Source organism: Equus asinus, chromosome 2 (genome assembly GCF_041296235.1).
Source record: "Equus asinus isolate D_3611 breed Donkey chromosome 2, EquAss-T2T_v2, whole genome shotgun sequence".
Taxonomy (NCBI): Eukaryota; Metazoa; Chordata; class Mammalia; order Perissodactyla; family Equidae; genus Equus; species Equus asinus.
The window spans coordinates 45,318,035-45,330,929 of record NC_091791.1 but is presented as its reverse complement, the minus strand read 5'-3'; the positions used below and the strand labels follow the sequence as shown (position 1 = coordinate 45,330,929).

At 35.4% G+C, this 12,895-nt stretch overlaps 1 protein-coding gene across 5 annotated transcripts in view; it reads left to right on the top strand.

The window, feature by feature from the left end:
* The window catches only part of PCDH15 (protocadherin related 15), a 1,592,394-nt gene that overhangs the window by 1,091,524 nt on the left and 487,975 nt on the right, over positions 1-12,895 (top strand). For all 5 annotated transcript variants that reach the window (XM_070487986.1, XM_070487962.1, XM_070487971.1 and 2 more), the window contains one exon: positions 12,325-12,485. In XM_070487986.1, coding sequence (XP_070344087.1) covers positions 12,325-12,485 — 161 coding nt within the window. The remainder of the gene's footprint in view (positions 1-12,324; positions 12,486-12,895) is intronic.

Here is a 12,895-nt window from a genome sequence, read left to right as displayed (position 1 = left end):
ATCAGAAGGCTCCTGAGCCCTCTGGCTTTCTGTTGGCTTCCACCAATGGGCAAGGTTAAGAGAAGAAGGAAGGAGAGAGGAGTAAGTGGTAGATATGTGTTTCCTTGGTGCTTCTCTATAGGTGCACCCCTACCTTGCTGCCTTCTTCTCTAAATGTGGCTCTTATGTTCTCCTTTTGGATTCTGTATTTTTTTTTTTCTGGTAAGTTTTACCTTCTGGATTTCTTGTTGTTTCGGTATATGACATTACCCTTTTTTGTTTCCTTATACCCTGTCCACACCTCTATCATGTATCCATTTACTAAATCCACATTAGACTGGCCTCATTTGAAGGTGACAACTTTTTCCTGCCGGTACACCAACTAATACAGTAATTGGTACTTGAATTGTTCCCAAGAAAAAGGAAATTCAGAATGAGATTATCAGATTGGATTGTGCATATATTTGAGAAGTAAGGGATTATGCCCATTTCTGGGGGTTGGGAGAGCCAAATGGCATATGGCTAATCCATGCCAAGCATGGCATGCCGATTATTCAAATTAGCATGTGTAGTAGCATGAAATGAAGTGCAGGTGTAGAGTTTGGGCAAGGAAGTGGCTGAATCGTTTAATCACCACGGCAACAGTAATAATTATGATTACATTTGGTTTCTCCGGACAACTCCAGAAAATAGTCATAGGGAAAATGTCAAATTAACAGCTATGAAATACAGTAAAACTACATGTGGAAAACCAGAAATTCTCGATGGCAGCAGTGAAGAAGGCTTATATCATTTTTGTAATTTTAAGTCTTTCAGAGATGCAAGGCCACCTCAGTTTTCAACACTTTCTGGTCTCTTAAGCTAACAATATGGCACTGCATGGGAATAAGAGAGATGTTGAGACACAAGATGGGAAAATGATGAGGCCCAGAACATTGAACCTCTAAATTCCATGAAGCTCTTTGGTCAGCGAGGGTAAACCATCCCTCTTTCTCTAGTCCCCAAGGAATCAGCCCTCTTCTACTTAATAGCCTTACACTGACTGTCCTTGCATAGTTGTCTCAAAAGCTAATGATGATGCTTCTCAGGAGCCACACCTAGCATCACTCGCTGCCTTTAGGTTCATAAGAAAAGTTAGTTTCAGACAGCTCAAACAGAAAAATAAGACCAGCTTCAAAACAACATAGCCTATACACCAAAATAGGTGTAAGACATTGTCAAACTCTATTGACAGGGGCCAGAGGGCATGTATGAGAGTGAATTCTAACAATGTTAGACAAGGGAAAATGAAATATAATTCTTGCTTAGGCTGACTTCTTTTTCAGGAGTTCACTCACCTTGGATTCATGGTGTAATGTGTTGGCTGGCACTCTGAAAAGTGGTGTTAATAGCCTGCTAGATTGGCTAATTGAAGCCGGGTCTCAATGGCAGTTTACACGTAACAAGGCCGAAATATTTAAACTTTCCCAGCATATTATAAAACAGAAGTTCTCTAACATTAGCAAGCATCAGAATTACATGGGTGGCTTGTTAAAACACATATTCCTAAATGCCACCCTCCAAGTTTGTAATTTGGTAGTCTGGAGTGGAGACACAAATAAGGAAAAAAGTTCCCATATAAAGCTGATACCCTGCCTGAGGACCACACTTTGAGAGTCATTGTGATAAACTTTAGTTACTTAAGGTGGGTTATGCAGGCAAGCAACCTTAGCATCAACAAGAATACATCTATTATAAATACTAAATATATCTGCTAAACCAGAATTTGTAATTCTAACAAAGATCCCTAGAAGATTCGTATGCATATTAAAATTGAGAAGCACTACTTTAGAGAAGGAGAATAAAGGCTCAGGGTGATGGAAAAGTGAAATGGATTTATTTTTATGAATAATCTGATAAGCCACACTTTATCCAAGCCCTTCAAGGGTTCCCAGAGGACATCCATGGCAACAAGGTTTAGCAAATGTATTAATAAAGGGAGTATCCATTTTCCTTGAAGAGCTCTACGTACTGTTCTCTGTAGATTAGGGATGACACTGAAGATGTTATAAGAGAATTTGGTTTTCTGTTCTCAATAGGAATAAAGAAATGACTTTATGTACAAAGTGGCCATAATAATAGGAATAGGATTAATAATTGGCTCAACAAGGTGTTCTCACTAAGGCTGCTCTGGCTGCCTGCAACACAGGCCAAATCTGAGTCACTAATATGGTGTCATTCCCCAGGGGAACCAGGGTCGCTGTCCAGTGACACAGATCCTCTTTTATCATGGAGAGGACAACACATTGTTCCGTATGGATTTTGCATTACCTGCCTTCAGCACTTCTGTCTTTTAATTGAAGTACAGCTTTGCAGGAAAGACTATTAGTAGTTTCTTGGGTGTTAATTAATATTAGATTATTAAGAGATACAAACGCAAAATTATAGGGGTTTTTTTGTAGTCTTAGTTCAGCTTATACAGCTTTTAATTTTATTTATAGTGCTAATAAGCCAAATGTAGAAAGTGGACACTTTCAAGTGGATCTCTGCTTAAGATAGGCTCAACTCAAGTTGAAAAACTTTCACTTAAATAAGAAAGTGATAGGATAATACAGATTCTGGAGCTTTAAAATAGCTTCTTCAGTACGTAAAATGCTTTTCCTTGACGTTCATCATAGAGACTAACCAGAATAAAAAAAAAAAAACTTTTAAAAATATCTGAGAGAAGCTTGCTTGATTTAGTTTGATTTATTTGATTTTTTAAAAATGAAAACTACCTATAGTATGGAAAAGGGATAAGAGTTAGAAAATTTATTTCATTAGTAGTCATAAAGCATATAAATTAAATTTGCTTAGCTGAATCAGCTTTTCGTATGATGGGTCTATCTTCCTATACCTGTTAGAGTTTTTTTTTTTCAATCTGTTATTTAATATAATGTCAAGGAAAATACTTTAAAGAAGTAATATTTTTTAGAAAACTTAACATTTGAGTGCATTTGTGGCTCTTTAATAATCAAATTGAAGCTTATTTACTTTTCTGGTGCAGAGACATTTTGATTAAAAAAATGACAGAATTTATTGTCTTAATACACGTCTGCTTTTATATACAAAAGTAAACTGCTTGCTCACATAAAGTGCTAATATGCCCTCCATTTAATTAATTGCTTCCAGGGGCAAATTACCTGTTGAAACAAAATATTTTTCTGTGATATCTTTCTAATTGTTACCTAGTAGAGTCATAAGATCCTCATGTTTTATTTTTTACTCCAATTTCTCTTTAAAGAACTTTGCCTTATTGTTTATGGCATGTTTCTTTGAATAATTTTAGAGGTGAGACAACAGATTTAACTCTAGTTATGACCACTCAGAATTCTCCCAGAGGTATTGGAAAGCCGCATTGCTATTGTAAGAATTGGTCTACACACAGTGTAATATTTTAAAAACTTATTACAAACTAAATCTGAAGTTAGAAATGACAGAAGACAATGAAATCTACCTTGCTGCTTAGAATATAGTAAATCCCTTTTGAATCAACTGGAAACTCAGAAAATGTAAAAAAATAAGTGAAGCTGTTGGAAGATACGTTCATTGTTTCATTATTACCATTAATTTTTCTCCCATTTCTTTTTACCATCTCCTTTCTCTTTTGTAACTTTTTCTGTGGTCTTTCATTAAATGAGGTGCTTTTGTTTATTTATTTTTTAACACGTTGAGTGTTGTGCATGAAAAATTGCTTGGTTTTAAACTAAAATTTATTTAAGTGGTACACTTAAAATCAAAATCATATTTGACTGTAAATTTAACTTATAAATCATATTATTTCTGTAATAAATGTAGGAAACTGGTAAAATAAAAAGAGAAAACACCTTCATTTATTTTTTGATTAATGTTCTATTAGTTCATAAGTTTAGTAAACTTAATTCCTCTACACTATTAATTTTATGTGCAGTCTTTAATAATTGGACTCCTGTGACATTTTAAATTACATTTATAGGTTTGATATAAACTCTTCAAACATCTAAAGGAATAGACAAACATAGCCAACAGACTTTTTTACCTATATGGTTAAGTAACTCTTTTAATCTAATCAATCACACTTATAAATGTACTGAATTGAATTCTTTAAAACATTGAAACACTATTTAAAAGCTTAGTCTAATCTCTATTTTAAATAACATCTAACAACAATGAAAACTTCCTATAGCTGCCAGTTCACTTAAAAAAAAAAAACAAATTCACATTCTCAACTGAAGTTTTGGTAAAAAATTGGGATCCTTATCTTGCTAGTGATTTGATTTATAGTTAGAGTTGAAGAACTCTCCAGGATTCAGGGTTTCTAATTGATTCTAATGGAGCCACAGGTTGACAGGTTGACAGGTTGAGTCTCTTCAAGAACTTTTTGGTTTTCATCTTTTCGAATTACTCAGTTCCTCCTACATGTTTTAAAACAGTATCTTCAATGATTTTTATTTCTTTCATTTCAACCAGTGAGATATTTTGTGAGCAGCAACTACCTGATCAGAGTCTATAATCTTTCCAGTGGTGGGGGGAAAGGGGGAACCTGCCTTGTTTTTAAAGTATATTTCTATAATCATTTTTAAAAATATATGGTACGATCTGTTTCTTTATTTCAACTGCATCAATTTGATGGTTTGAAAATAATGAAATCTTGTAGTATTCTGAGAGTATGAACCTTTATCGTTTTCATATGCCTGAGAATTGGATACATTGTAATCAGTTAAAGTCTACATTTCATCATTTAGCCCATCTGACATAGGAAGCAAATGTTCATAAACATTTTGACCTCGGTAATATGACCTCCCTTGCTTGTTATCTTGTTCACTTTTATTTTTGCCAGGAAGAAATGGCTTTTTGCTTCATGACAAATTCTCAGTGATAACTGTGAATAAATGGTTACTCTCCCCCCTTTTATTTTCTGTTGTGCATATGCATGATATTTTTCTGTTGGTTTTAATATATGTTCTCTGCTTGTTTTAGCTCAATTGTAAAAAATAAAGTGATATTACATTTTTAAATATTGTGACTAATGTTCCCAATTTAATGAAATAGAATAAATAACCCCTTATATGTTTGAATCTATATAAACTTCCAGTGGCAGTGGGGTGAAAAGTATTACTTATTGAGTAACTATGTGCCTTTACTTACATGCATTACTTAGGTTATTCTTCATAATAACACATATTGCTGACCACAGAAATCTAGGGAACTTGCCTAAGATCACAGAGTCAGTAAGTAGTGGGGTCAAGATTTTGAACACGAATATTTTGGCTTTAGAGCTGTATTAGTTATCTGTTGCTGCATAACAATATTAAAACGAATAGTGTTTTACAACAACACACATTCTTTCACAATTTCTTTGCGCCAGAAGTTTAGGCACAGCATCGCTAGGTGCTCTACTCAGTCTCCCAGCACTGTGGTCAAGGAATCGTCAGGATTACAGTCTCAGCTGAGACTTGAGTAGGGAGGAATCTGCTTGCATGCTCATTCAGGCTGTTGGCAAAATCCCCTTCCTTGTGGTTGTAGGACTGAAGTCTTCTATACCTGGGCAGCTGTCGGCTGAGGCTACCCTCAGCTCTTAAAGGCCATCACAGCTCCTTGTCACGTGCATCTCCTAACATGGCTAATTGCTTTATCAAAGCCATCAAGGGAAAGAGAGAGAAAGAACTTCAACAAAATAGTCACTAGAATCTTATGTGATGTAATCATATAATGTACATGTAAATATGACTTCTCATCACCTTTGCCATATTCTTTTGGCTGGAAGCAAGTAACAGGTCCCACCCACACTGAAGGGAAGGCACTCACATGAGGCACAAAACCAGGAGGCAGGCATCATGGCGGCACCTTAAGAATCTGTCCACCATGGAGCTTTTACAGCTTCCCTGAGCTCAGGATCCAGCTTCTGTGTCCAGGATGCTTCCCTCTGCCACAGTAGAAGGAAGGTACCATAGTTGTTCCAAAGGACTCTCTGTCGGTGTTTCACTTGTTAAACTGATACTCCCAGTCTGACCTGAAGTTTTGTTGGGCTATCCTTAATGCCAACTATCTATTCTCTTTTATCAGTGGTAAGCTATAAGGTCAGAGACTATATCTGTATCCATATCTGTAATTTGGGAAAATTAGTTCTAGGGGCAAGTCACTGATGATTCCATTGTACACTTCTCCATATATCTTAATTCAAATTGTTTCCACTTTAACACTGTAAATCTTTGCAAGAAAATTATAGGATATGGAATTCCAAATAATGAATTTATACATCTACAGGATCTTTGCATGTGTTTCCCATCAACTCAAAACAAAACAAACAAGGTCTTCAGCATTTCATATTTTTCAAAATTGTTTGCCTATTTCCAAGGTGATAGCAAGATATAGGGAAGGGAGATCTCAAGTGTGAAGTAGGAAACCTGGGCTTTGGTCTTGGATATGCTTTTTTTAGCTATACCACCTTGGTCAGGTAATTTCAATGCTTGGGACAGCAAGAGGTGGAGACACCAGACATCTGACTTCATTTTCCTCATACAAATACTATGACGGGATGGTAGGTTCTCTTCTAGTTCTAAATTCTGTGATTCTATTTTTAGTTGATAAGTGACATATAAACAAAATAAGCATCATTTCAATACCAAAAAGCATAATATACATGCATTTACTTAATACTTTATTCACAACAGACTACAAATACTAGCACTTTTCTAAATGTCAAGGTATTTATATCAATTTCTAAAAAAAAGTTAAGAATAGCAGGAAAAGACCTTTTCTTCCTGGCGTTTTATACTTGGATGTCTATGCCATGCTTGATATATCACCTATCATACAACATAAAGTAAAAATCACAAGATAATAAAAGATATTGTTACTTAAGTAATGTGAGTGAAGTACACTTGAACAAAGCTGCCCATTTTGTAGTAGTTTGTTCTTTTGAGTTAAATAAAGTATAAATTGTAAAGATCAAAATAGTTTTCCAAAGCAACATGGTTTTAATTTTTGTAAGTTTTTGTTTTCCCACTGTTGACTTGATCAGTATAATTTTCCATCTTTAGCAAATATTGCATGTGGTTAATATATCCCTAACATTCAAACAAAGCCGAAATAAAATTTGTATTTTCTTTAGAAAGTTGCTGGATACACATGTATTTCCTGCCCTATAAAAGTTTACCAAGTAGTTATCTAGATACATTATGAACATATGCTTAGCTGAAATTATATAATTGTAAACCAAGAAATGTGAAATATCAAAATAAAGAGACTATTTCCAGGAAAGCCCTAGAAAGTTTCAATAAAGAAGAGGAATTAAGCATGAGAAGAGTTTTGGTTGGTCTGTTATTCTTGGAATCTAGATTTTACTCAATAAAAACCATATAACAGTCATGCTTGTTTAACTGCTACATATCAGCTACATTTTCACTTTTATTTTTATTGTTTTAAGCAAATAGTGTACATTTGGCAGCTTTGTTTATGATTTGTTTACAAGGAATAACATGCAAATAGAAAGCAATGGATGCTTCTGGCTACATAACGTAGCTGAACGTTCTTCCAGTTGGCCTATACTGGGGAAAGATTGTTGCAGGAGATTTTATGCAATTCGCATTGGTTATACACCTTTCAGTAATTAATTGTTTTATAGCAACAAGTATAGGATTCTGTGCAGAGAATGATTTTATTTATTTTAATGTTTGGAATGAACCCAAACAGTCAATTACTCTCTCTCCCTGTAGAACTTACTGTTCCAGCTTCATTGAATTAGGTTAATTAGAAAAGCAATGGACCACACCCCCCCTCCACTGCCATCTCCACAGAATTTTTATTTTTATTTATTTATATATTTTGGTGTGGAAGATTGGCCCTGAGCTAACATCTGTGCCAATCTTCCTCCATTTTGTAGGTGGGACGCCACCACAGTATGGCTTGATGAGTGGTGTAGGTCCACGCCTAGAATCCGAATCTGTGAACCCAAGGCCACTGAAGCAGAGCACACGAACTTAACCACTGTGCCACCAGGCCGGCCCCTCCACAGCACTTTTAGAGAGTAATCCATTTGTGTTATAACTGCCTATTTAAAGAAGCAAATAAGTTTTGCAGGAAAACGTTAAATATTCAATTATGATTTATACCATATATAAATTTAGTTCATATAAGTTACATATATGTATTTGTATATGTGTATGTGTGTGTTCAGTTCCCAATAGAACTAAACATGTGCTGGAGATGAGTAAAAAGTGTTCAGTCTAAAGATCTCTACTTGTATGAATTTGTTGAATAAGATATTTTTCTTGACATCAAATTTAATTTGAGTTTCTACGAGAAAAATCAAAGTTGTCTGAGGTAGTAAATGGAAAGAGTGGGCCTCGCTCCCTAGTGATATGGGGCCTGGATGGATTGCCTGTCAGTTGGAATGCAGTGTAGGTAAACCTCGCCATTGGAGACAAGGGCTTCTCTTTACAATTTATCTAGAGCAAGCATTCTCTCCCTACCTTCTAACTTCCTAGAATGATTATTTTGGATTCAAGTCTTTCAAGCCCATGTAATTCTTCCAGAGTGCTTGCCTTAACTATGCATTGACCAAACATAATCAATCTCGCTTTGTGACCCCAACAGTAAGTAGACTTGGTTTGTCATGACTTCTGGGACATAAAATAAGTCATTTTGCTTTAGCTTCAAACACTTTCCCTTCCAAAATGGAGTTAATAACATCAACAACAGTAGCCATAATTCGCATTTTCAAGTCCTTATTCTGCACCAGAGCCTGCAGTCAGGACTACCCACGTGTTATCTCATTTAGTCATCAGAGTAACCCAACAGGCCCCTCTTTTATGCAAATTACCATATATACATTGGTAAGTAGGGGAATGAAGTTGATATAATGAGGGAATTGTGTTGATTCATAAGTTATTTTATAGTATATTTACGTTTTGAAATATTCTGGACAAGTTTTTCTCATAACTAAAAAGAAAAGACTTAGCTATGTGAGAAGATTTTAAGAAAAAAGCTGAAAAATCTATAGTGCCTTTATTTAGTGCAAGTAGAGTCTACATTAGTGGCTATGATTGAGAGCATGCTAATCTGGAGAAGCTGTGTGTACAGATGAAGGAGCTGCAAAGTTATGTCTCTGAATTAAAACAATAGATTCACGAGAAACACTAAATACGGAACCAAATTTTCAATGTTGATGAAAAAGCTTTCTATTTAGAAGCAAATGACCCTCAATACTTTTGCTTGAAGGAAGAAGCACAAACTGCAATATTTAAGGCTGTAAAAGCTTGACTGAGTGTGATGCTTGGTGCAAATATCATTAAATATTTAACTGTGCTAGTATTTTTTTGTGATTGTGATTGTTTTTATGTTTGTTAGTGCTCTGGATACAAGAACGCAAACTTTTTTTTAGGTACACACGTATGGTGTTGTAGTAGAAATCCCTGTTCTATTGTGGTACTGATTTTGTGGAACAGAGAAATTGAGGGCGAGTGACGCTAAGTAATCTATCCATTTTCATGCAGCTGGTAAATGGTGGATACAGCATTGGAGTCTAAGTCTGTAAATTCTAGGACCAGCTCTCTTTAATTTCTACCATATGAGGATCAAACTAAGTTTGATTCCTTTTCCTTATTACAGCATTTTTTATCATGATGAAAGGAAATTTTCACGCAAGGGAAATCCCATCTTGGGTACCACCGATTCTTCAAGACAGGTCTCCTCAGGGTTAACACTTATTGATGAACTGACCCCTTTATTTTCATGAAACATGTCTCTTAACCTCTAATAATAGTCCTTGTTCTGGTATACTCTCTGGCAATAACAGAGCCATCTGGCTTTCTTATTAGTGTTGCGTAGTGTATCCAATCCTTTTATTTTATATGTATCTGTGTCTTTACTTTTAAAATGGAGTCCGGAATGGGAATGGATTTTAAACATCACATGGACGAGATTAAACAAGAGGTTTTACTGGAGAAAAGGGAAGCGTTCATAAGAAGACAGGAAGCAAAGGAATCACACTGTCCCAGTATGCCCAGACATTCTGCTGGACAGCTGCTTACCGGCATTGTCTCAGAACACCAGCTGCCCAGATCTGGAAATCCTTGAACTTGTGGGAAAATACAGTCCCCACTGCTGGGGTAGAGAGCAGAGAAGTGCGCCTGGCTCAAAGTTAGCCTCAGCTTGGAAGTCAATTATTATTCTGGGAGAAGGGTGGAGGACAGGGTTGTCGAAGCAAGCCAGAGTGAACACCTATGTTAAAAAAGTTTTTTTTTTTGAAAAATGTTACCCTTTACATCATATGTCTCTTAGCTGTGCTCTCTTCTCTCTCTCCTCCAAACTTATGGTCTAAAGTAACATGTCATATGAAAATCTGGAGAGAGATTTGGCAATGTGAATGGAGTATTCTGCTGAAAGAAAAGCAAAGTTCTTTCTTTCTCAGCACACTAATGCTAGAAACACTGCTGAGTTTCAGTGACTGAAGAACACAGGGGTGAGGAGAGAGCAAGAAAACGTATTCAGATCTTCTCCATGAAAATGAAACAAATCATTAAATAAAATGTAAATCCAGACAGTGTTTTAGTTTCACTGCTTTAATAGTGGTTAAAATAACTATTACGACTTTCTCTGATTATAATCCATTTATATCATAAAGGAGAGCTCATGGCCACTTCCCTTCATGTGCCTGTGTGGTGTGTACATATACTATAGAAAGACCTGCTGTTATACAACATGAGTCAAGGTATAAATGTTAATGTTAGTTGACCTATCCTTGCACATTTCTTTATTTTTTTCTTGATCAGAAAATAGAATCCCATTTATTTTCTTAATTACGTTTTGAAATACAGACAAAACAATTTTTCAAAGGTTAGTATGTGAAGTAATTGTAAACATGTGTGTACTTGGGCCTTGAAAATATTAGTAGGTCAGAAAATGCCATCATTGTCTGAACTGTACTTTAGACGTATTATCTGTAGGTTAACTATTTACCATTTCACTAAAAAATAGGTCAGTTTCACTCAATATTTACATATATATGCACTATGTGAAAAAGTAGAAGAAAATCTACCATTTAGAAAAGTACATTTGTAGGAGAATGTTTGTGTATAAACATTATTTAGATTTATTGTTACAAAAGAATCTTTCCAAGATTCTCTAGGCAGATAAAGCTCATTAGTAATAATATGATAAATAAATATTATTTCCTTATTATTATTATTATTGTGCTGAAAAAATCTTCCAAAGAGACCCCCCTTTTATTTGTAATTACACAATGATATAACATTTATCGAACTCCATGCCTTAAGAAAATGAGAAAATACACTTTACATTATTATTCTTCAGGCTAGATTCATATTTATGGATTATCTATATATTCTTATATGCTATCTTAGCGCAATGAGTCCTTTAAATATATTCCATTTATTCTAATGTCCTCAGGAGGGTACATTTTTGTTTGCATAGCCACAGCTCTTCTATGTGCCATAAGTTTAATAAAATAGATCAGCTGAAAATGATTGCCCTAAGCTATAGTGCATTATTGTTGGCAAAGCGAGCAGTGATGTATGGGGGAAAAATGGGATTTGAATTGTATCAGATGCGTTTGCATTCAACTTGCAAAAGTTCATGGAATCTTTAACAGTAGGAAAGATTAAAGATGTATTCTCTTTCAACTCTTACTCAACAAATGTCTACAATTCAGCCTGCTGAAAAAATAAATAAAAAAAGCAAGCATTGAAATGTTACATCGGAATAGTGTGTTATTCTAGTCGAGTACCGCAGACTTGTCTTAAAGAATGGCTTCTATTGTGTGTCTGCACACGAGTTTTGTCTTTCACATTAAGATTTATGTTTTATGGATTTGCACAAAGATAAAAGAAAAGGAAACACTTCTCACCATGGGAGACTCGGCTGCTTCTGTATCTCTTCTTTTTTCTTCCTTTCTCTTTTTTTCCGAGATATCTGCTTTCATATCAGAAGTCTTGCTGGGTGAATTGAAGTATCAGCCTCTGTTATTACAAGCATTTCCTTTTGTTCAGGATAGAATTCAGTGATAACTCCTATGAGAAGTGATGCACAGAGAGAGGAACAGATTCATGTTGATAAAGGGAAACAAGAAATAGATGATGAAACTCACCAAGTGTTTGACTCTCTGCCTCCCACCTTCATCTCCCCAAATTATCATTTATAAATAGCATAATAAAGGTATTTATGCCTTTTTCAAACAGGCCATTTTCTATATTATGCCAGATATAAAGTTGAATACTCTCTGCTTTAAGAACAGATTTGCAAGTCAGCCGGGGTTTAAGCATATGGTCTTTGTAAAGGATGCATTCAAGTAGAATATATTTTCAAATAACATTCTTTGGTTTGCAGGTACGATTCTGGTGGATAACATGCTGATCAAAGGGACTGCTGGAGGACCAGACCCAACCATAGAACTCTCTTTAAAGGACAACGTGGATTACTGGTTGTTGCTGGATCCTGTTAAACAGATGCTTTTCCTGAACAGCACGGGCAGAGTTCTGGATAGAGATGTTAGTGATATTTTTTTTTCTTTGCCCCGTATTACAGCTTTGTTATAATTTAAATATCTGCATATGTTTGTTGATAGAACATCAGATTTTCTTTATATATAATTTGAGTTTATTTTCTGTGTTCATTAACAAAAACATTTTTTTTAACTCCTTGAAAGAAGAATAGGAAAGCAAGGGACCATCTGTGTCTGAGAGAACCACTGTATTTTGCTTCTGACATTCTGGAAGCTTGTCAGATTTCTGAACAAGGAGAGAAAAGAGTGGTCAGAATGAAGGCGTGGTAACCTTGGAAAAGCAGGATAAAGATGGCGATAATCCATGAAAAAGTTGGAGAGTACAAATAGGTGTTGGCTCCAGGACAGACTTGGGTGGAATACTAACAGGCAGCTGCTCTTACAAGCAGTAAGCAT